Source organism: Sparassis crispa (assembly GCF_003851025.1).
Source record: "Sparassis crispa DNA, contig_000000F, whole genome shotgun sequence".
Classification (NCBI taxonomy): domain Eukaryota; kingdom Fungi; phylum Basidiomycota; class Agaricomycetes; order Polyporales; family Sparassidaceae; genus Sparassis; species Sparassis crispa.
In genome coordinates, this window is record NW_020939747.1 from 3,560,462 (window position 1) to 3,583,802 (window position 23,341).

Here is a 23,341-nt window from a genome sequence, read left to right on the forward strand (position 1 = left end):
CTTAGTTGAGACCCTTAAAAAGTATATAAAGGGGAAAAAAACAAACTTAGCATCAATCATGCTGTCTCAAGGACCGGTAGATCATTGTATCTATTTTGGAACACGTACTGCTGGCACTATAGTGTAGTGGTTATCACTTGGGATTCTGATTCATTCAGTCTTCCCAAAACCCAGGTTCGAGCCCTGGTAGTGCCTGGATGTCCGTCTGATAAACTTTTTACTTTCTATCTTTGGTTTAACCTTCAGCAGTGAAGAATAATTTCGCCAACATCTTGAACGTGGTGTATGTACGTAGGTCGATATCTGTCCCCACATCTATTATAGAGCAAGGTGCAGCTACCTTCCTCCACTATACCGGGGCGAGGTTGGTAAATCCTGAATTGACTTACAAGTTTGGATATTCTGGCGAACCTCTCGCGCTGCTACGGACAAACACGTACAGCACTTGGTTCTTTCGAACTTGCACTTTACGCATAACTATTCGAGGGCACTCGTGATGTGTAATACATTTCTTTTCGAGGGTCCAGCGTCACTTCGTCCATTTGATCTATCGTCTCAAAGAGGCAACCCGCACACTTCACAATCGCTGCCGCCATGAGCGTTCTCGAAGGTGCAGTGCGGGCATATCCGTATGCTCCCACGGCCACCCCCCTGACCCCCACTTTCGCGAGTAATTTGGTCGTAAACTTCCTGCGGGATGTCCTCATCCATAGGCGTATGTGATGACCCCGACGGTGCGGAGGTAGACGGCCGTTGGGCTACGTGAGGTGAAAATATCAAAACCACAGTGGCAGGAAATCAAAACGCAGAGCTCACGAGCTGTCTCGCGTGTGAACGTCATCAGTGTTTGCCAGCTCTCGGTCCTGATCAGCGCATCCAGTGCAGTAGGATCCTCAACGTTGGGCGCAGACGCCGTGTGGACCAAGACTTGCATATCGTCCTTAAGTGAGAAAATTATTCAATAACGGGCCCGCGTAACAGAGAGAACACCAACATGAGATATCAACTGCGTCGAGCCAAGGAAAGCCACCAGGTGCCAATCGCTTAGCCATTTTGCAAGCTCTGCACGAAGTTGTGGGTCACCACCATGAGAGCTTTCCGGAATTTCCGGTGCTCGCAGACGCGACAGCTCGCGCAGGACACGCTCGATGTGCTGATCTTCCAGTCCTGGGCGGTTCTCAATTTGGAAGGACGTAGAGTGGAAGAGGGGAGATGGATTCTGGGGGAATCCGTTGGATACCTGTCAAGAGTTTAGAAAGTAGACTAAGAAGCACAAATCACCTGCACGTACGTTGACTAGGAGGTATTCAACGGGGAAACATGGCTTGGCACTCTTCTTCACCTCTAGCCCGTATTCGTTTTTATACGTGAAGAAAACGTCCGGGACATAGCGGGCTGTGTCTTGGCTCCTGTCCTCTTCCTTAACGCGCACAATGTTAGGATCTACACTTGCCTCGATCATATCCGCCTCCACCATAGCACAGGCTTGCTCCGAAACTTGGTAAGCTGACACGTCAATTGCACCGTCCGCAGTACCTGTTAGCACTGCCGTCACCATACGCGACGCGAACAAGCCTGAGGGTGAGGCACGCGACGACGTCGGATTGGCCCTTTGCACATGCGCCGCGAAAATCGCTTCAAGCGAGGACAGATAAAAGGATTGTGGATGACGCTTGTACACATTCTTCGTCCGGTCCTCGGGTGTTGGATCCAAATCCGTGAAAATGTATCCAACAACCGTCAGTGGAGGAGATGCGGACTGAGCCAGCGCTCTAATGCGGGGCTCATCTTCCCAAGGCAGTCCTAAACTCAGCCCATCGAGCTCGCCTTCCTGCGGGGGCTCGTGAATTGCCTCAACAACCGCCTTCACGCCCATAGGTACCTCGTCGTAGGGCTCATACCGTCCAATCAGCCATCCAAAGCGCTGCATGCCTGTCGCGCGCCAGGCCGCAAGGAAGCGCTCCACGATTGTCCTAGACGCTATCTCAAGATGGTCCACCATCCGGAATGGCGGACTCTGCAGCGTGATAGCGGATGGCTGGCATGCCGTACAAATCCCCCCTGGCCACGGCGGATGTCCACCCGAGGGGCATGGGTCCTTAACCTTGTACGAAAGCTGAGAGAGGGGCGGCAGAGACGCCGTCGCGGACGCGGATGCAGAGCCTTTCGGCGTGAGCTTGCGAAGATATGCGTGGAATGACAGGTGTTTGACGTTGTGCTCCGTGTGGTACGACGCGTCGTACGGCTCGAGGGGCATGCAGTAGTCACACATCGCGTTCGCGCCATGCTTGCAGAAACGTGCGTCGCGCGAGCGCGGAATCATACCATCGCGCGAGCGCCAGTACTTATCAACTCGGTCTTCTTGTACAGATTCCCATGGATGATTTGAGGTGCTGCTTGTAGCTTTCGGCGCAGGGAATGAGTCGGTCCCAGGAGTATTGGAGGTGGCATCGGGTTGTGATTTATAGGAGACGAAAACAAGATCTCCATGCCTAAAAGTAACAAGATAAAGTGTGTGATCTCAGGGATAGGACAGTTGGAGCGTACGAGAGACCCAAGTCCTGCAAGTTGCGTCCTGCCAAGGTGGACACCAACGTTTCGTTTCCCCTGGGACGATTAGAAATCGCGAGTGTCAAGATATCGGCGTTGTGTGTGGTCTCGAGAATCTATTCCACACCGGTGTGTCGCATCATTTTCAAGCACTTTCGACAACGAAATACGAACCTTCGTCGCCAGTTCTGATATATCGGTCGTAGGTGACAGATCAAACCGAAAATTTCCATCCTTCGACCTGATTCTGATCAACTGAGCGAGCATAATCGTGTGTGGTTGCATTTCGGACGAAAAAGACATACCATGGTAGAAATATGTGGGTAATGTGAAGTTGTGGCCACTGCGGCAGTTGTAGCTCAAGCTAATAAGATGAGTTACGCGTACGCGTCCGGGCGCTTGTACAGACGTCACTCATGTCATGCAAATTATGTAATACTCATATTTCTGGTTGACTTCTTATTTATATCACATGACCGTTATACCAGGTTCACCACCGGAAATTCTGGCGCAATCCAGTACTCCTATGGCGAACAAACGACGAACCCACGAATCGAGTGCGTCTCAAGCTGAACTGTACGACATGGCAGTCCATAACGGGCGAAAGTCATTTGTAAATGACGAGGTCTGTCGTTATTGCGAGCGACTTTTGCAAATGAGATCTCGGTTAGCTCTCCCATATCGCTCAGGCTGATAGTATACATGCAGAGGGAGTCCGGGTGTTTAGATCAACATTCGTGCATCGATCATGCCCCAGGACTCAAATACAGCGACGGACGACGTACCCCACGACCGCAACACAGGACACCGTCGCGGGAGGTCGGCTAGTCAGCCAGTGACCCCCGTACACAACGCGCCGATGTCGAGTCCGAGCACGAGGGTACACCAGAACACGTCTTTCTCTGAGGGAACACGCCGCTGACCACAGTCGACAGGCTGTAGACCCACTGGACTTTAGTTTCCTGAATCAATACAACGCGGGACCTAGTTCCGCACCTTCATATCCTCAGCCAGTTTATAGCGACGACGCATTCGCCAGAGCAGTACGTTCGTTGCAAGAATCACCATCAGTTGTTCCGCAGGTTCCCCCGATCCCACCCCCGTCACTCAACCCTGCGCTCAACCCTGCGTTGAATCCCATGTCAAGTCAGCCTATGCCGAACCCAACGGAGGCATTCCTCGCGGCCATTCCGTGGCTGCAGTACCTGCAGATACAGAGCATATACGGTCAGCAGCAACAGCATCAACCACAACATCATCAGCTGCAGCAGCAGCAACAACTTCAGTACATGCCGCCGCCTCCCATGCCTCAGGTACCATTTGGCTTCGATAGCGGGCAACTCGGGTCTTTCGTATCCAACGACGCCGGACCGAGCGAGCCGCCACAACTACCTCCTCCTCAGCCAGTCAGCAATCCACCATCACCCGAGGCTGCAGAACCGCAGGAGGGTGATCAGATCGGGAGTTCAGACGACAAGAGGAGGAGGAACACAGCGGCGTCAGGTGAGATTCCCGAAACGGCTGTAAGACAGAGCGGTGTTGATATTCTCGGGACCACCAGCTCGATTCAGAATCAAGAAGAAGCAGTGGACATTGAACCTTGAGCGCGGCATCTCTGATCTCTCGGGACGTGTGGAAGAGCTCGAGAGAGAGGCTGGTGAGCTTCGAAGAGAAAATGGGTGGCTGAAGGAGATTGTCATGCTAAAAAGCAAACGCCTCGCTGGTGTTGTCCCTGACTTGGAGCAGGGCACGTCGAGTAGTACGCCGGGCAATACATCTAGCCCAGGAGGAGAGCCCAGCAGCAGCAGGGACGGTTCGTCGGAGAGGCCTGGAGAGAAGGGGAAGGGAAGATAAGTGGGGTGACTTTCTCCGGCGGATTATGTCTTATGGACTGAGGACTGTATCATCTGGGGCCATTGTATAAACGATCTAGCGAATTCCGAATACCTGCTTTTTTGACTTTGGGCAATTCGGAATTTACCATATAAGGACCATCCTCTTCCACTTTGTGCGGGAGTGGCCTCCCACGCTGTAAGACCTGCGTGCCGCGTGGTCTACTAGACTTCTCTTGCCAACGACATGTCTTTCGGACGACCGCCGTCAGTCTCTGCGGGTTTCCAAAGCGCTCCTCCGGTATGCTCTACATCATTTGGTGTGCACGTCGCAGCTCATTCTTGCAAACAGGACAGAGGATCGTTCCCGCTAGATCACTATGGTGCGATACCTCATATCTACTAGTGATTGTTTGTCCTGACTCGATGCAGGGGAGTGTAAGGATTTCATGAAAGTATATCTTGACTGTCTGCGAAAGAACTCCAGTAATTCCACCCCATGTCGCCATCTCAATCGAGAGTATCTGGACTGCAGGATGGATCGGTATGTTGCCTCATCTTCCGAGTACCCAGTCTCAGTACTGACGAGGTAATACAGCGGATTGATGGGGCGCGATGAGTGGAGAAATCTAGGGCTGGATAATTTGCAAAGTTCCCCTCCGGAAACCTCTCCAGAAGGCAGCGTCAAGAATGCACCAAACAATGCTCCCTCAAGTCCCTAGCCGTGTCCAGCTTGTGTCGTCACTGCAGCCGCATATCATCTACAGCTCTGTGATTATGGAAGCTGCCTCGTCCGGGACATTGCTGCGGTACGGTCCGTCTTGTACGCCCTCACGATTTTTCAAAACACAGGGGACCATCGGGCATCCGATCGCGATTGCAATACGATGTACTATCACCACCTTCACTACCATATCACTTTCATCTTTCGCCAACTACTACAATTTCATCGATGTCGTCTTATTGGTTACGTTTCAATGCCCTTGGATTGGAGCAGTAATTATTATTGAAGTTGCAAGTATCTGCAACTTCCCGGAGCAATTTAAATAAAGAATGCTTGCGATGAATCACCGCTTCCGGATACCTGCATCCTGAGGCCTGAACTGAATCGCAGCTGGTGGATAATCCCATGGTCTACAGCAAGTGCTAGCTCAACATAATGCACCCTAGTATTCACGAAGCTCTCGCATCCACCAATAGTCGCTCTGACGGTACCGTTCGTCGTCTTCGTCCACCGTCGCCTTCTTGTCCAAGCTGCATGCTGACTTGGCTGAATTTTTTGGCAGTGTCTCATCTGTATTATATCCCGTTGTCTCATCCATATGTCGTCGGCTACGATTTAACCTTTGCCTCGTTGAATTTTATGACGTTGCAGTGGCTCACTGTCTAGAGGGCTCCGGTCGCAACCACTTTCGATGCGTCGATGTTCGCAAAATCACTTGGCACAAAACGAATTAACCCCTCCGCGCATTTGTACATCGCTTGTCCGAGCTCATGGATATTTAGCTGCTACCCGATGCCATGTGGTGGTGCCGCATACCGAAATTTGTTCTTCTCGGCGCTGTATATCTTCGCTGATCCTTCGGTTATCCACGCGAGCGAGGAAAATATTAATATTCTTGGTTTAGCAGGTTTGTAACTCGACGTCATCATGAAGACTAAATATTAAATCGTTGTCGGACGCACAACATTCGCGAGACAATGGTCGCAAATTTTCTCCGCAATGCGGCTTTCGCTCCGAATTTGTCACGGTTGGGCAAACACAGCGTAACTTGTTGTATCACAATGCGGTGATTGTTGCCCGCGATTTCTCATGCATGATGATGCTCGCACGTGTGTCATAATGACGCTGCGGAGAGTGACAGAGCCAGTGTTTGGTTGATGGGCGCAGGATCCGGAATGAGTAGGTGAAGGATAAATCTGCTTTTCATATACTATGTAACAGCCAGCGTCCAGATATTTTCTAGAGGTGAGAACCGCAAGTTCTTGTCGCGATATGCATTACAACTGTGGTGAGCAACTTTTTTTTTTCAAGCCTCCGTCCACAGTCGGAGCGCCTTCGTGCACGGAGAAACCCGGGGTAACTGCGGGGAACTGGTTTGTGGAGCGTTGTGAGCAGATTGCACGTTCGCAAGCGTAGATCGTACTCGCCGGGCCGACGACTGCCAGACCTTCCATATATGGGATGCGGGATTCCCATTCGGGACGATCATCGCGGCGACGGTCACATCGGAGTTTGAAGAAAATGAACGTTCGTCGACCACGATCAGCGCGGCGATGAAACGTGGGGTCGCCAGCGCACCACATCCTGGAACGTTCCCAGCTCGCAGAAGGGAATTTACATCGTGGCTGACGCAGGCGTTCGCTTTTCTGGTCTGTCTGGCCGGAGCAATCCTGTCTCTACCTCCTCCCCCGCCAGCCATGTTCTCGTCGTTTGGCATCCTCGCTAATTACTTCAATTACGCACTGCTGGCTCTCGCGTCCCCCACACCAGTCGAGATTCCTTTGGTTGCGCCTGCGAGGGAAGGACACCGGCGTTTTTTTGACATCCAGGTGGGCGCCATCTCATGTCCGACGCGGTTACGTATTGACGCGTATCTTCAGGCGCACCGTGGCGGCAGAGGAAACACAATCGAGAACACCCTGCCCAGTTTCGCGTGGTGTGTATCGCAGATTTCTTGCTATTCTGTGTCCTCACTTACGTCTTATTGAGGGGTCTCATTGATGGCGCCGCCACGTTAGAGTTAGACAACGGGATCACGAAGGTATGCACCGCTCTCTGAATGAGGCAGGAGAGCCCCCTCATTTGGGTGACTAGGATGGGGTCGTCGTCGTGTGGCACGACGAGAACATCACACCGGAGAAATGCGTCGACACCTCGCCCGTCGTAAGTCCGTGCCGGCCAACTGACGCGACGTGATGCATGACGGAGCCACGCGTCTAGTTTTCGGGCGATCCTGACTTTCCTTATGTGGGGAAGTTTATTGCCAACCTTACTCTGGCCCAGCTGAAGACCCTGGACTGCGGGTCGAAGCGGCAAGACGGCTACCGTAAGGCCTTCGCCTTGTGTCTGAGCGCTGATACCAAGCCAATGCTCGTACAGCGATGCAGCTGACGTATCCCGGGACACGGATATCTACGTTGCAAGAGGTGTTCGACTTTGCGGAGTGTGCGGATCCGGCGCACCAGATTTTGTGGAACATAGAATCGAAGATCAACGCCCAGCACCCGAACCGTACATTAGGCGTTGACGACTATGTGACCAAGCAGAATGCAATATTTTCTACCAGCCCTTATTCCTCATCGATCACGGTAGGTGGTGCGTAAAAGTATTTATATTGTATATTCACCGATCACCACAGTACCAAAGCTTTGATTGGCGCACACTCGTTGCTATGAAGGTGCGTACCAGGTGAAACTTGAGACTGCAAAAATAATCATGGGAGTACCGCTGTAGGCTGTCAACCCATACATAGTCACGTCTGCCCTCATAGACGAGTACGCATGTATCTTTCATTCGACGGACCTGCTCTCATGATATTCAAATTGCCACAGCGAGACTGCGAGTATGTCAGATAACAGCACTACACCGTGGCTGGCGGGGCTTCGGTTAGATTCGTTCCCAGGGCCCACGTTCGGTGCCCAGGTCGCGCAGGCTGCACACTTAATTGGGGCCGACATCCTCTCCCCTGGGGCTAAGTCGCAGGACTCTCCTGTACCGGATCCTATGATGGATGGATACCAGACTTTCACGACGCGAGGCATGATTGAGGAGAGCCACAAGCTCGGAATGGAAGTCAAAGTGTGGACGGTGTGTTGCTACCGCTGTCTTCGGTTCTCATTGACTCATGCGACTGATAGGTAAACCGCATGAATATTGCTGAGCAGATGTTGGAGTGGAAGGTGGACGGTATTATATCTGATTGTACGTGTGATGGTGACTTGTCCTTCTTTGCTAAGCCTCATATTCGCGTCCAGATCCTAATGTTGTGCGGCGTTTAATCAAGCAGCGCGGCTTGCCGTCTGCTCCCAAATACCCCAAGCAGAGAGTGCTTACATGTTTAGAGGAACATCTGGTGAAGCAGCAGTTGTGAGCGTGGTCGTTTATAGCATACCCCGGAAGTACATTATCATGCGGCTCAGGACTTTTAACGAAACTGTATATGCCTTAGATCATTCAATGTTGTACCATAGATTAGAAATTTTGCTGTAGATGGTTTTTGTGATCTCACTTCGTCCTGAGGCAGCAGGCAAGTACAACTGAGAAGAAGCCCCCCCACTCAACCTGAGTTTTCTCTTACGAGCTGTGCAAGTACTAATATGCCGACTGTGGTTTCGGGCCATCCCATTTTTTTCTCGTTTCGCAGTTTTTATTTTATTTTCACCCACTTCAATCGCTATCGAGACGCGATTGCTTTTTTTTGTCCGAATTCCGGTCTTCCGTCCTATACGGATTTGGCGCAGAGGCGTGTGGGCTCGGAAAAGAACGGACTCAAGTACCGGGCGCTGCGTTCAAACTCCGCACCCATTTCCTCGTCACTGGGAGCAGCGTCGAGCACATTCCTCCCCCCTCACCATGGCTGCTGTCCAGCTCGCCAAAAAAGCCTTCACCGTCCCTCCGACAGTGCGCACGCTGCCCTCGGGCGTTCCGAGCGCGTCGCTCATCACCTTTTCCGCCCGCGAGCCTGCTGGTCACGGTCATGAACACGGACACTCTGCTGCCCCCCGAAGAGATGCTCCTTCAAAGTGGGTGGGAAGTGTGACTCAAAGCCAGTCAGCGGGGCTTGTTTCGAGGCTGAACTTCACCGGTGAGTGGCGTTTCTGATTTTTGAACGCGGTGATCTTGCCGCCGACCGGTCGTATTCATGCTCCTGCTGTCGCGATATGCAGCACCGACCACGGGTGTTTTCCAGAAGCGCCTTTTGCATGCCTCCGTGCCCGCGAAGGACGCGCCGCAGGTCCCTGACTTCTCACATCATGAGGCCAAGTCAGAGTCAACGAACCGCGCGCTGTCGTACGTGATGGTGGGCTCGCTCGGCGTGCTCTCCGCCTCAGTCGCCAAGTCCACCGTCACGGACTTCCTCTCCACCATGGCGGCAACGGCCGACGTCCTCGCGATGGCGAAGGTCGAGATCGAGCTCGCGAGCATCCCCGAGGGCAAGAACGCCATCATCAAATGGCGCGGCAAGCCCGTGTTCATCCGCCACCGCACGGCGGACGAGATCCAGGAGGCGCGGGGCACGAACTGGAAGTCCTTGCGCGACCCGGAGAGCGACGAGAACAGGACGAAGAAGCCCGAGTGGCTCGTCATGGTCGGCGTTTGCACCCACTTGGGGTGCGTGCCCATCGGAGAGGCTGGTGACTATGGAGGATGGTAAGGCATTCTGGGTGTCGTTATATTGCTGCTGCTAAGTCACCGTGCTTCTCACAGGTTCTGCCCGTGCCACGGTTCTCACTATGATATCTGTGCGTCTCTTCTTTCTCTGCATCTCCCGCGGTTCTTTGATGTCCTCGTGACAGCTGGTCGTATTCGCAAGGGACCGGCTCCCGTGAGTTTTGGGATTCTTCTGATGCATGTGCATTACTGACGCGGGTCATGCGACAGTTGAACCTCGAGATTCCGGAGCACAGTTTCAACGACGCGGATGGCCTTTTGGTCATCGGATGAATTAGATGGTAGAAATGAGCGAACAATGGCAATAGGTTTCCGTTCGTTTGATACGAAAATCAATCTGCCGCACGGTGCGAATACTGGGAATTTGCAATCGCGCACCCATGAGGGTTGAGCGACTTCGCGCTGCAAAAATGTTTTATGGATGGGAACTTCTTAGCGATATCGTTTAAGCCGCACTAGGGAATCTCGATTGTCAACGTTTATATCGAGATGACCCAGCCTCACAGGTAAACCAAAGAAGTGAAGGAGGGGAGAAAAGCGGGAGCATCGCATTAGGCGTCTTTACACAGAACTACGCAAGAATGTCCAGCTAAAATACTTCAATTTCTGTCTCGCCACAAGAACGAAAAAACTAGTGCGCCTCCTGACGAGAAGAGGCTGCAAAGAACGACGCGCGAACGAGAAACAATACTGGGAGTAAGATAAGACGTGTCAAGACCCAGGCAGGGCAAGGCTCCCCAGCAGCAAGCAACCAGCACACGCGCAAGCGCGCAGAACCCTCCCAGACATCCCGAACATGAACGAGTCACTGCAATCTAGCCGGTCGATAGTAACGCCAGCGTCATAAGTTACATCGATATTTTTACGGCCTCCTGTAGCTTCCGCTAGGTTCTCCGGATTCGCGCGGAGGTCGCGAAGGATAGTCTCTGCCAGTGCCCGCACTACGAGGAGGAGCACCGCCAGGAGCACTGCTAGGGTAACCATTGCCCGCGAAGCCACCAGAAGAGCCGCCAGTGTAAGAAGCACCACCTGCCCCAGGTTGGTAGCCCGCCGATTCGTACGCGCCGGAGGCCGCCCGAGGTGGAGGGCTTTGAGACCGTCGTCTGTGACCGTGCTAGTCAGTGAGATTCGCAGCAGAACATGCACTGTGATTACCTGTACCGCGCAGGAGCATCCGTGGTGGCAGTGCGAGTCGGATAGTCGGGATACCGTGAAGCAGGTGGACTAGCCGGTCGGGTGCGGAGTTCCGGTGGAGCAACATAATCACTACACAATCTTCCGTCAGTATCGACTTCTTGTCCACAGCCTATGAAATATATACCGAGCAGGTGGTCGGTCGAATTCCTCTCGCGCCCTAGAGGGAGGACCACCAGGTGGTGTTCGAGGTCGCACAACAGGTGGCGGAGGGTAAGAACCGTACCTCTCAGGTGGTCCAGGTCGCCTTTCATAGCGGTCATAGTAGTCGCGTGGCGGCGGAGGGCCGTATCGTGGAGGATAGCCGGGAGGCGCCGCATCACCTTCGGGTGGATAATAGCCTGGACGAGACTCATAACGAGGAGGAGGTATAGGCGGCGGCGGAGGCGGAGGGGGAGGGCCTCTCAGTCTGTAGTCATCATACTCACGAGTTGCGCGAACAGGAGGAGCCGGAGGGTAGTCACGATACTCTCTGTGAGGGGATGGTGGTCGTCTGTAGTCACGTCCAGGAGGGGGCGGGGGATACTCGTACGGATAGCGTACGTCTCGAGGAGGCGGATACCGGCCGTAATCATCACGGTAAGGTGGGTAGTCTCTTGGGGGTGGCGGATAATCTCTTGGTGGCTGAATACGATCAATAAGGGGAGCATCACTTGTATGGCTCACACGGCGATGGCTATATCACAGAACCAATCAGAACATGCATTCGGAGAAGAAAAAAGACAATGCTCACCCGTTTGAGGCATGATTGGGGCACTCTCTATAATCAACGGTAGGTTGAATCGTAGCTTAGGTAAAACTGAGTGTATCAAACACACCTTGCCCAATGGCCCATTTGACCGCACTTGAAACATGCACCAGGGTCACCACTATATTTAGCAGTTCTTCCTCCTCCATGAGAAAGCTCGACACGAATTTTGTTGCCCATGAAGTATCCCTCATGATATTTCGCCACACTCTCTTCCGCAGCTTCACGGTTGTCGAATTCCTTTGAAACAAGTCAAGACGAAGTCGTGCGCAATAAAAACATCATGTTACGTACTACAAACCCGTAGCCGACTCTGCAACACGACTCGCATCAGTACAAACCAACCATGAGAACACCATATTCACTCACTTCAACTCGATGTTAACAATGTTGCCGATTTTACCAAAGCAACTCTCTAGATCCTCCTTGCGAGTATGCTCTGGCAGACCACCAATGTAGACTTTGTTCGGCTGCGGAGACATCATGAACACCCAGTAAGAACACAGAGACAACAGTGTGAGCTGTCAGCAACTATATATGACGTCCAGTCCCTGGGCGTGCAGGAAGGTAATGTGCAACCGTAGGGCAATTCATAAGACGAGAAGGAACAAATAAAACGCGATGTCAAGCAAGGGCAGACTGGCAGAACGATCCTTGTTACAGCTACGTTGCAATTGTTGTTCGACCGATCGCCTTGGATGAACAAACCCAGAAAGACTGCGCAACAGACCCGCCGCCATGCACTGAGCAACAGCCGTGTCGCAAGTCGCTAGAAACGAGTGCGTGGTGGCGCAGACAGACAAGTGCAGCTCACAAGCAGGAGGAATAGACGAACAGACTTGAAAAGCACCTTGACCTGTTTTTCGCCGCGAAAGCCCGCCTCAGACTTATTACCAGAGGCGTCCGTACCGTCGCCCACCGCAGAGCTTGCACGCGCGTAGTCTGGATTGTCTGAACCATGTACTGGAGCGCCGTGACGCTCATCTCCAGGTATAATGGTGTTGCCAGCGTCGCCTGTATCACCCATCACAGGGTCCACGTCCATGCTGTTCCATTTTTCTGCTGGAGGCTGCGCGTTAGGACCGTCGGTCGTTAGAGGAGAAGCAGCCATGATGGCAAGAGTCAAGAGTCAGCAACAGGGGCCCACTGGGAAAATTGCGTTTTCGAGCTCCGACGGGCGTAGGAAACTAGGAAAAGCCCGAGCAAAGCTTCAGCAAGCCAGACGGAACTCCAATTTTAAATCTCCGACAGGGAAATGCCGAACCAGTCGGTAATAATGGGAGAAGGTCCGGACGCAGCTCGTCAGCGATAAGGATGATAAGGCCGGGAGGAGGCAAATAGACAGGTTCGCCTCTTTCTGTCTCTGTCCTTTCTATGGCACCGAAACAACCCTGTGCCAAATATCAGTACGTCGTCACCCCTGCTGGCCCCAAGATTCTTCCCGTGCCAGATGTGCACTCCAAGGATGAGGAATCGCCGGCCGACTACAACACTGGCGGTTATCTCCAGGTTAAGCTTCAGGACTCCTTCAAGAACGGGCAGTACGTCGTACTCCGGAAGCTTGGGTACGTTCATTGTTCCTATTTCAGACTTTATGGCTTTCAGAGGTTATTTTTGTGGTCGCTCAGACTGATATTCGAATCCCACAATCAGATGGGGCCATTTTTCGACTGTCTGGCTCGTGAAGGATACACAGTGAGTCTTCCGTCTTCCCATGTTCTCCTGTCATCGTTTTCTGGGTTCTCCGTGGTGACTCGACAGAGTCTTATTGGTGTAAAGATATGGATAGGATTTTATCCGGTGTCATTCTCACGCGACGTCTCAACGGCAGTGCACCGAATTTGACTTCTGAGCTCGAAGTCTGAGACAGACGGATTGGTCTTGACGGTTGCTAGGAGCGGAATTTGCGGATGTCCGGCTGCGAGTGTGTGCAGCGAACAGATGCTTGCCGTCTGACTTTTTGTTCCATTTGTACGGCGGCATGTCGATGCTGCTGTGGCGACGAACTCATGTTCTGCCTTCCGGTGTTTGTGCTACGTATGGTAGAATGCAATAGCGTGAGCCGCGACTCTGTGTACTCGGAACGCCTTTACTCCACAGTGTGGTACGTACCCTAGCCACGCGTCGCGTCTCTCAGCAGCTTCTGTGGTTTGAGTCCCACGGAGAATGAATTGTGCTCACCTCAATAGATCCATCACTGACTTCTCCTTCTCAGAGCGAACCGCCACTCCGCCCTCAAGGTGGTTAAATCTGCCGGGCGTTATGCGGAAACTGCCAGAGACGAGATTAAGTTACTCGGCGAGGTGATGGAAGCGAACCACGCACACGTTGGGCGTGAACACGTTGTGTCGTTTCTTGACTCGTTCCAGCATTGCGGTCCGGAGGATACACACGTGTGCATAGTGTTCGAGCCTCTGGGCGAAAACCTTCTGGCGTTAATTGAGCGACACAAGAAGACTGGTGTCGCACCAGCACTGGTAAAAGTTGTCGCGAAGCAGATCTTACTGGGTCTTGAGTACCTGCACGACGAGTGCAAGCTGGTGCATACCGACATCAAGCCCGAGAATATCAGTGCGTGTTACCACTTGTGGCATCGATTACTTGACTGATTGCGTGCGCAGTGATTTCAATTCCTGATGTGGAATCCCATATTCAGGCTGAGCTCGAGGTCATCCCGTCACCCACATCCCGAAAGGTGGGTGTGCCACCGAAACAGTTGGGGCGGACAGGCGTCATAATACCTCGGCGTCCTGGTGGTCGCGAGCGGCATGTGCACATCTTCGACTCGCAGCCTCTGTCTAGCCCTTCGTCCTACAGCCCCGGACTGGTGAGCGCTAGTCCCGTTACACGGCCCGACATGCACATGTCCCGCAAGGGGAGCACACACAGTGTCGTGCGTCTAAATGCAGCCTTGAAGAAAGGGAAGCAGAAGTCCAGCTCGAGCGATGTATCAGACTCGTTGAGCGGGAGTTCAGGTTCAGGGTCTGCGTTCGCGTCGTCCAGCTTCATCACGTCGATGAGCAACGAGACCATGGCGACGTCGGTCGGGAGCGTGGTATCCGGTTTGAACAAGATTTCGATCGTGTCCAGCCCAGGTATCTATTCATGTCTGTGCGAGAGGGAAGCGGGGATAGTGAAGGGTACGGCGGTGGTAACCGACTCACTGGATGAACGACCACAGCAGCTCAAACCGAGCACGGGCCCGTCGTTGTTGTCACAGACTGCACCCCACAACCTCACTTCCGAGCCAGTTGACACCCCCATGTGCCCTACATGTTGCTCTAGCCTTTCGCAACCTCCGAGTCGTCCCGCATCTCCCCCTTCCAACGCCGTACCATCGTTACCCATTTCCGTCAAGATCGCCGACCTCGGAAACGCGACACCCATACAGAAGCACTTCGCCGAGGACATCCAGACGCGACAATATCGCGCGCCCGAGGTGATTCTAGGGCGCACAGACTGGGGTACAACGGCGGATATCTGGAGCGCAGCGTGCGTGATCTTCGAGCTGCTGACTGCCGAGTACCTGTTCGACCCGCAGAGCCAAGGGGACGTCTTCGGAAAAGACGACGACCATATGGCGCAGATCATCGAGCTGATGGGGGATTTCAGTCCGGACGTGAAGTTTGGCGGGAGGTTCAGTCGCGAGCTTTTTGACAGCACCGGTAGGTTACTGTCCTTTTATGGCGCCGTTGGGTCGCGTGCCCGCGCACGATCTCTGACGGCGCTATAGTGGGTTGGGTTGCGTGCTGACTTTTGAATTGTGTCATGTCGTGATAGGCGCCTTGCGATACATCCGCAGCCTCAAGCCGTGGCCGCTCAAGCGGGTCATGGCCGAGAAGTATCTCTGGACGGAAGAAAACTCAGAGGCTTTTTGCGCATTCCTCGAGCCCATGCTCATCATCGACTACCGCGAGCGGATGCAAGCACGCGATCTCATTCATCATCCGTGGCTGGAGGTCGACCTGATGAGCGATGACCTCTGTGGATGGTGATGTCGGCGCGTGCTCCGGTCTATGTGGCGGAAGATCCGGGGAACATGGCGTGATGCACCGTCCAGCCGTGTTGATGCATAACGGCACCGTGCGCACCCATCCTCTTCTCCTTCCAGCTTCTCTTTCAGTCGTTCTTTTTCCCGTGCCGATTTCGTGTTCACTGCCAGTTCGCTGTCCGTCTGTTTCGTCGCTGTCTCACTGACACGCCTCATCATGACCACTAGACTAGACATTCGTGCAACTCACATTATGTTTTCTCTAATTGACCCGCCCACCATAGCATACCTGCATGACCTCATCCTCACGTACGCTCTGAGCTTTGATTACTGACAGCACCATCCGCATACAATATGTTATTACATTATACGTATTTCCTTGTCTCGAGTACTCCCTGTAGCCCCTCCGACCATACAGTTCTAGTGTAGTAGAACCGAACACTTATGCGTACCCTTGCTATGACTATGGCTGCTCTGTGGAGCAGGATCGGTTGAGACACGCAGACATTTAAAACAAAGACGTTATCATCGAAGCAAACATTCGAGTTCATAGTAGGTATGTACAGCCCATGATGTTCTAGGTCAAAGGCGAAGACAAGGGACTGCAGGGACGTGCATGATGCGAAATTGAGCACATTCCAGGCGCCTGTGGGGAGTCGATCCATCTCGTTGGTCACTGGAAGGAACGAAATCAGCTGCGATGTTAACAAAAGCCAATGACTTTGCTCACCCGGGTCCCATGAGAGGTCCATAATCGGTCCCGACGGGTTGAAATACACCTCGATGATATTTGGCCCAGCGTCGCGCAGCAATGCACCGAAGGCCATCACGTCTTCCCACACTTCACAGTATACCTTCACAGAGTTCAAAGCGTGCATGGGGAGTACTTTTCTGACCGCACGACACGCGTCTCCGGTAATGCCTCGCGAGAGGGACAATGCAGTCGCAATCGAGCGCACTTCAGTGGGAGTCTGGATCCGGAGCATTCTCTTCCCCGCCAAATCTACATCGTACTGAAGGTGTCGTAAGGACAGCGACTGGATCTCCGAGCAGAGCCCGATGATGCTGAGGAAGTCCTGGATGGTACTTTCGTCGCTGCCCGCCTCCAGGATCGTCAGCTCATCCAACTTGATCGGGTTTGAGATGACAGGCCCACAGGTGCGCCTGCCTGCGAAGCGCACGAGGCTAAGCTTGAACGCTCGAAGCCGACGAAGTTTCGAAAACACGGAGTGGATGAACTCCGCGTCAACACAGAGTTTCTCGCGCTAGCGTTTCCGACGCAACTCTGCACGGCAGCAGATGTCGTTGCCTTCGGCCGTACAGTGAACTCAAGGCAACGGATATAATGACAGATGGGTGGCGAGGCAACGAGAAATTCGAGAAAGGCATGGAAGCTACCGTCCCGTGCTACACACAGACCGTATGAAAGAGGTGAAGTCGACTGGAGTACGTCCACGCATGGCAAACGAGCGTGCAGGCAGCGAGTGTCCGTACATCGTCGTGTAGGTGATCGATGAAGATGTCAGAGATCTCGACAGGAAATCTTAATTAGACCTGCTGTGCGACGTGGATGCCCATCGCTCTATGGTTTTGTCTGCAACTCGATGGTGGATGTTGTAAAGGATAGACGTGATAGGACGCCGAATTGGTTGACTGCCACCCTCCAGTCACAGTCTGTGACATACGCGCCTCAAGCGTGACCTGACGCGTAAGTACAGCACGGCCTGCAAGGTGCCGAGATTGTAAGCAACTGCGCCTCGGGCTACGAGTAGAAGAGAATAGAAATTGGCTTAACTACATAGAAGCCTGTTGAGCTCCTTATATACTGTAAACTAAAAGACTAGAAACTACCAGACTGTTCTCGAGACATTGTCCTTACTAATCCTAACCCTACGGACCTTTCCCGGACCTTTCCGTAGATGCCGGATTGCTAATCCGCACCTCCAACACACCCCCTCAATTCGGCATCTCCAAAATTCATCGGCTATCCATACTTGGAAATCCTGTACCTCGCTATATGCTGTGGGAGCCCTATGCTCGTGACAAGAGAGCCTCCTGCTACCATCCCGCCAGATCCTTCGACCACGACAGCAGAGCCTATGCTTCGTTCCCAAGGTACTTCCCTTGATTCCCACGGTAACCCTAACCCTTCAAAATGCAACATCTCGCAAATCAAAGGCAACCGACGCCTTCTCGGCCTTTGCCGAATTCTTTTCGTTGTACCTGCCCGGTAAGCGACAATCACGAGCAATGTGACCACGCTTTCCGCAATTGTAACATTCCACGTTACGATTTCGATTGTCACGTTCTTTCTGCGCGAATAATGCCATATTCTCGACTTCTTTTTCATCGTCCGCTTTAGGCAATCCTCCGCGTCGTCCTTCTTCGTCGACTAGAGCACCTGTCACATCTGCTATCTTCAGATCACCCTTGGTGGCTGTGAGTGTGCCCGCGATATTAGAGTAGTCCTCATGTAGATTGAATATAAGGACATCAGTAACATCTTCATCTTCGAGCGCAACTCCAATGCCCTTCAACTTCGCTGCCAAATCGGTAATGCCGCTGATGTAATCCCGGATCGGACACTTGGGATCATGCACGAAATTGTAGAATTGACGCTTGAGGGCGATTCAGTTCGCGCGGCTATTTTTCTCGTAGACCGCCGCCAATGCTTTCCATGCCGCCGGTCCATCCGCGCAATCACGAATGTAGCCATACTGGCTCGGATCGACTGTGAGCCCGATCAGTGTGAGTCCATCTTCCGCTTTCTTTGGCCAGTCTCCCAACTTGTCTTCGGCAGGCTTCGACACCTTTCCACTTACAACGTCCCAGCACGCGTTGCACCGCATGACCATGGAAACCGCAAATTTCCAGTCATAGTAATTATCTCCCGTGAGGGTCGGGAGCTTGACATGGGGATTTAGCGATGCCATCTCGCATGATAAGATCGAGTGATAAGATATGAGGGAGAGATTAGATATGAACTACATCAGCAATTGTCACCTTCTTCTTAGTCATACTTTCCGCTCTGGAATAAGAACACCGGGCTGGTAAGTAAATTCAAGTAGGCTAAGTAAATGCTGTTAAGGCACGCAGAGGTACAAGATTGGACTCGTTACAGTATCAAAGTCAAGTAAGTAAAAAAAGAAAATCAACTAGGCTGCAAGTGTATTCAGACGCACAGAACAGTTAAGTGGGCCCTTACTTAAAAATTTCGATCAATTCTATCATACAAGCAGAAATCGTCTCGACTTCCATGAATTCCGTCTCATCGAGAAAATCGATGGTCAGTTCTCAGGACTAATCCTGCGAAAGGCCTTCCAATCGCCCCTTCCCAAGTGCAATTTGTAGACATTAGCACGACTGATGGGCGGGCTCCACCAGAGTGTGAATCTACACTTCGGAATTTAATTGCATACAACGATCTTCCTGGAGCGGGGTGTTGATCCAGGGGGTGCCGCGGTCCCAACTATCCTTAAGATCTTCCAACGTCAGACGACGATTCTGCAGGTTGGCTTCTTTGCGCTTCATCGAATATTCGGACCACACGCGAGCGAAATCCAGGAAGTCGGCCTCCCACGGCTGGAGATATCTGTAGAGGTTAGGGATAAGCTGATCCTCTTCGTGCGACATCCCCCCTCGAAAGTGGGTAACTAAGGAAACACAGCAATTAGAAGCTGGTACCAGGCGAGTAACAAAAACGAAATACCTCCCAACGTCAGTTTGCTTCGACCACCGAAGGTCACTCTGAGGGATAAGCACATGGCCCATGGAAAGCATACCTAAGCCCCCAAGTTCCTGAGAGACAACGTCAGTGCCCTCCGTCGGGATCGAAAAAAGTCGCACGCACCTTCAGTGTATAAAACACTACTGGCGGAAAACGCCATGGCATCTTGCTGTTCAAACCAAGCTTGATGCGAGTTTGAATCTTGTTCTCTGCCTTAACAAGAGAGTCGAGTAGTTCATTGGTATGGATGACAGCTTCACGGTAATATGTCATCAATCCGATAAGTGCAGTGTTCCACTTATTCACAATTTTCGAAAAAGTGGTAGACCCGGAACTCATCAGCACTTGCCGGATCCTATTGTTGAACTGCTGGACACCTGCAGTGAGAAACATTAGCTCTGTAAATACGCCCAACCCTTCTTCTCGTACCTTCGTCCGATACTCGAAGGAATGCCTGAGCAGTGCGCTCCTTCGACTGCTCGTTTGTCAAGTTCCATACTGTGTCCTTCAACGAGAACCGTTCCCCGCCCATCGTTCGGATTTTCGGCAGAATACGGACCTCGAACCCACACATCGAGAATAGAAGCTGAGGGTTGTCCTTCGAAAATACGCTGACGAATGTATCCTCCCATTCAATCGTCGTCAAGGAACACGGAAGACTCTGCTTGACATTCCAGAACACGGCGCGACCCAGACTGACATCACAATCGCATACGACAGCCTCGAGGCCAGCACCGCTTGTTGTTGTACCTGATGACGTTGTTGTTGGTTGGGTCTGGATTTGTGCTGAGATACTGCTGGATGAGGTCCCGGGACTCTTTTGCGGTGAAGCAGAAGAGTATATAAAGATGATCGACGTAATGCGAGTACAGTCGGATCGGATGACAAGTCTCAGTTGCAGAGTCGCGATACTGTAAGAAATTGTTTGGCATCTGCGGAGGCCCCGCCATCTCGCTCGCACGTTGGAGACCAAGAATTAACAGGTCGAGAACCAAGCTATAGTACTGGAATACGAAGGCAGAGAATTGCAAGCCGCGAATCATTCCATATGCGTTCGTGTGTGCTATATCTACAAATAAGAGATAAGACGACGAGGCAATGCGCAAGACGTGAATTCCTACCCTTGTACGTGAGAACTGAATGGAGTAATCAGCGTCAGTACATATGTACACAGCATCTTCGACCAGACACTCACCTGTGTTATTCTTCGCGGTGATGTAATCAGCAAGATCGTGGTCCAAGATAAGTCGCAACAGCCGGTTGAGGAGCGTCAAGTCAATCTTCTCATAGACTTTCGACAGGACAGTCTCCATTAGAACGTTGCATTCGCCGTCGCTGGTCTCCCATATGTCTGTCAAGTTGTTGATTCCTTGACACCACTAGAAAGATGTGTTGTCAATCTTCGACACTACGTGTTCGCTAAGAGCAAACATTACCTTGTATACAAGTAGTGGCGGCGGTTCAGTGTCCTATGAATAAATTAGTACTGACACGAGCTACAAGGCTAATAAAAACATACTGCCAGCTTGATCCATGCCGAGAAGAGTCCTCGCTTATCTGCCCTGTCATGGACGGTCAACAAAGAAAAATGTAACAACTCTAGGTGTACACACTCAAAGAACAGGAATTGGTCTGAGTACTGAGGGAAGTGGTCAGTCATTTTAGCAAATCAGACGAAGATTTAGACTTACAGCATCTGTAATCTTCTCGACGGGCTCAATGTCATAGCAAGGGATGAGCTTGTCATATGTATCGATTTGATACGAGAAAGACCTTGTAATGCCGGGTAAGAACAGATCAAAGAGGTAATCGCGCGAAACCTACATTCAAGTGGATTATCATACGCTTGCTCAATGAGTGCAAGCTCCTCTCATTGGGATTGGTTCAAACGTCCTTATGCAAATTTAATGATGACGATGACACAGAAAATTGACCACTCACCTTTCACTGAGTATGCCTCCTTCAGTTTCTCGAGAGCAAGAACAAGCAGCTTGGTATCATGCTTGTAATTGAGTGGAGGGAAAGGGATGGGTGAGAACTTGCGACTTTCCAACCAATGCACGGTTGCCGTGTAGATTGCTACGGCCTCTTCAGCACTGATATACGGTCCATCCTTCAGATATCCATGCTGTCTCTCCTGCTCAGCCTTTAAATAAAGGCGAGTCAGCCGTCCCAAGTTCTTCTTCACCACCGCCTTGTCGACAGTAGCACCACGTCTAATACGCTCGCGGTTGTAGTGGGCTACAGAGCACCACCAGTGGGCCTTGCTCTTGATATACCGCAGAATGACGTTCTCAATCGCAGTCGGCATACCGGGAACATTCCAAGGAATGTTGGCCTTCCAGCAACGCCACACCTCTGAAAGACGCTGCAAGATCATCTTGGATTTGTTCTGCTTGATGGATTCCGGCATCATGTCTAGAATGTCGTGCATGACTGCCGCACGGAGTTCCAGATCATAGTGTGATTCGACACGCTGCTTCGTCATGGTCTTTGCAATACCCTCGCTGTTTCGGCCCTCAAACTGACGAGCCAAAAGGTTGCCAAGGAGCAGCACCAGGGGAAGGTTCGTGTAAGGAGACGACGATGACCGAGAATACTGATTCTGCGGAGGCGCCTGTGAGGACGCACATTTGGCATTTGACTGCCTTGCCACACGCCGTATGCCACCGGGGCCTGGAACTGGGCCATTATCCACTAGGCTGACGCCACGTTGCCTGGTGCGAGCAGGCGATGCAGGTGTGGGTAAGATGGGCATGTCATCCGGATCGGTGGTGAATGGAATGGGCATATCCTCATACCCAGTCGGAGGCTGTTGGAAGTACGGATTGTATGTCTCTCCTGGATACTGATTAGACACAGTGGCTTGCTGAAGGACTCCACTGTGCACCCCCGCAGTGCGTGACACCTTCTCCTCGAATCCAGCACCCTGGTGTGAGATTGACAGGGGATAATATGGCGTGTTGTCGTAACCTTCATGATAATCCTGCGCACTAGGAACCAGCCGCTGTTGGGAACTGATGTCAGACCCGTTACCCTCCTCACTGGAGCGGGACCGGCCCGAGGTAGAGACAGATGCAGACGTCGAACCAACTGGACGATTGTTGACTAACAACGGAGCCGGAAGCATGAGTAATTGGTTGCTGTCGTACCGTGGACGTGGGTACCCATTGTTCGAGGATTTGTATGTGCTCTGATGCCAAGCCATCTCTCCAGCAGCGGCACAATACCTTGCATGAAAAAAAGCCCCACGCGCCATCCCGGCGCCCAGAAACCACAGCCAGGACCCTTACAGACTGGACCGATGTTGAAATGATAGTAGATCAGATGCTTCAGATCTTTCGTCATTCGCACTTGATGCATCAACTGCATGCCGCATAAGCAACTCTTTTCGAGGAGAGAAGAGGAGAGAAGGATTCCACAATAATTCGAAACTCACCTTGTACTTATATCTATACATGCCCATCAATGCACCGATATGTGCAAAAATATACTGCAGCGCATCCGCGAGTTGGAGCGCGTCAACGTGGGGAGGATGAAATTGTACACGTGCGTCGAGCTTGGTGAGATGCAGGATATCGCAATACAGGTGAAGGCATTTCCGAAGCAAGACTTCTTGCGTTGCTTCGTTGTCAGTGTCCTGGCATGACGTATAAATATAGACTCGGTTTACAGATATGAGGACATTACTTGACCGGCTTGAGATTCATGTTGTAATCCAGATGAAGATAGTTCAGGTTCTGGAAGGGCGGTTGTTAGCTTGAGCGATAGCATGCATATCAAAGTTACTAACTTTGCGGTGAATAAGGAAGTTTAACATGCTGTAGCCTTGTCTGCACACTTGCAGGCCAGTTTCAACCCCATCAAGATGCGTCGTTTGGAAGAACTTGGTCACCTTCAGATG

At 52.0% G+C, this 23,341-nt stretch overlaps 8 protein-coding genes and 1 non-coding gene across 9 annotated transcripts; 6 read left to right on the forward strand and 3 right to left on the reverse strand.

Moving 5' to 3' along the window:
- The first annotated feature begins 112 nt into the window (after positions 1-112).
- On the forward strand, positions 113-195 carry SCP_t0113270. The gene is given in 2 exon segments: positions 113-149; positions 161-195. It is a non-coding gene; the product is annotated as a tRNA-Gln (tRNA).
- A 360-nt stretch (positions 196-555) lies between these two features.
- SCP_0113280 (Nuclear protein localization protein) lies at positions 556-2,858 on the reverse strand (the record flags this gene model as incomplete). Its single annotated transcript, XM_027753551.1, has 7 exons — positions 556-758; positions 817-940; positions 995-1,240; positions 1,292-2,492; positions 2,548-2,666; positions 2,725-2,805; positions 2,856-2,858. The coding sequence occupies 7 exons, from the start codon at positions 2,856-2,858 to the stop codon at positions 556-558; spliced, it is 1,977 nt and encodes a 658-aa protein (XP_027609352.1).
- A 440-nt stretch (positions 2,859-3,298) lies between these two features.
- Positions 3,299-4,404, forward strand: SCP_0113290 (hypothetical protein; the record flags this gene model as incomplete). The annotated part of the gene is made up of 3 exons (XM_027753552.1): positions 3,299-3,430; positions 3,486-4,053; positions 4,112-4,404. 3 exons carry the CDS (start codon positions 3,299-3,301, stop codon positions 4,402-4,404), a joined length of 993 nt encoding a protein of 330 aa, XP_027609353.1.
- Positions 4,405-4,629: 225 nt separating this feature from the next.
- SCP_0113300 (hypothetical protein) lies at positions 4,630-5,104 on the forward strand (the record flags this gene model as incomplete). The annotated part of the gene is made up of 4 exons (XM_027753553.1): positions 4,630-4,683; positions 4,735-4,765; positions 4,815-4,926; positions 4,981-5,104. The coding sequence occupies 4 exons, from the start codon at positions 4,630-4,632 to the stop codon at positions 5,102-5,104; spliced, it is 321 nt and encodes a 106-aa protein (XP_027609354.1).
- Positions 5,105-6,659: 1,555 nt separating this feature from the next.
- Positions 6,660-8,476, forward strand: SCP_0113310 (PLC-like phosphodiesterase; the record flags this gene model as incomplete). Its single annotated transcript, XM_027753554.1, has 11 exons — positions 6,660-6,935; positions 6,987-7,042; positions 7,096-7,147; positions 7,201-7,269; positions 7,327-7,432; positions 7,486-7,694; positions 7,745-7,783; positions 7,840-7,880; positions 7,938-8,193; positions 8,244-8,307; positions 8,361-8,476. The coding sequence occupies 11 exons, from the start codon at positions 6,660-6,662 to the stop codon at positions 8,474-8,476; spliced, it is 1,284 nt and encodes a 427-aa protein (XP_027609355.1).
- A 482-nt stretch (positions 8,477-8,958) lies between these two features.
- Positions 8,959-10,050, forward strand: SCP_0113320 (Cytochrome b-c1 complex subunit Rieske, mitochondrial; the record flags this gene model as incomplete). The annotated part of the gene is made up of 5 exons (XM_027753555.1): positions 8,959-9,190; positions 9,273-9,756; positions 9,814-9,848; positions 9,903-9,931; positions 9,988-10,050. 5 exons carry the CDS (start codon positions 8,959-8,961, stop codon positions 10,048-10,050), a joined length of 843 nt encoding a protein of 280 aa, XP_027609356.1.
- A 589-nt stretch (positions 10,051-10,639) lies between these two features.
- On the reverse strand, positions 10,640-12,830 carry SCP_0113330 (predicted protein; the record flags this gene model as incomplete). Its single annotated transcript, XM_027753556.1, has 8 exons — positions 10,640-10,880; positions 10,933-11,043; positions 11,099-11,647; positions 11,705-11,731; positions 11,790-11,959; positions 12,014-12,032; positions 12,089-12,189; positions 12,570-12,830. 8 exons carry the CDS (start codon positions 12,828-12,830, stop codon positions 10,640-10,642), a joined length of 1,479 nt encoding a protein of 492 aa, XP_027609357.1.
- A 263-nt stretch (positions 12,831-13,093) lies between these two features.
- Positions 13,094-15,714, forward strand: SCP_0113340 (kinase-like protein; the record flags this gene model as incomplete). Its single annotated transcript, XM_027753557.1, has 5 exons — positions 13,094-13,284; positions 13,373-13,414; positions 13,935-14,290; positions 14,341-15,384; positions 15,500-15,714. The coding sequence occupies 5 exons, from the start codon at positions 13,094-13,096 to the stop codon at positions 15,712-15,714; spliced, it is 1,848 nt and encodes a 615-aa protein (XP_027609358.1).
- A 361-nt stretch (positions 15,715-16,075) lies between these two features.
- On the reverse strand, positions 16,076-22,567 carry SCP_0113350 (hypothetical protein; the record flags this gene model as incomplete). Its single annotated transcript, XM_027753558.1, has 15 exons — positions 16,076-16,386; positions 16,441-16,878; positions 19,130-19,363; positions 19,493-19,508; positions 19,561-19,814; positions 19,867-20,132; positions 20,188-20,506; positions 20,559-20,573; positions 20,633-20,816; positions 20,874-20,906; positions 20,957-20,999; positions 21,051-21,076; positions 21,129-21,210; positions 21,282-21,306; positions 21,379-22,567. 15 exons carry the CDS (start codon positions 22,565-22,567, stop codon positions 16,076-16,078), a joined length of 3,435 nt encoding a protein of 1,144 aa, XP_027609359.1.
- Positions 22,568-23,341: the final 774 nt, after the last annotated feature.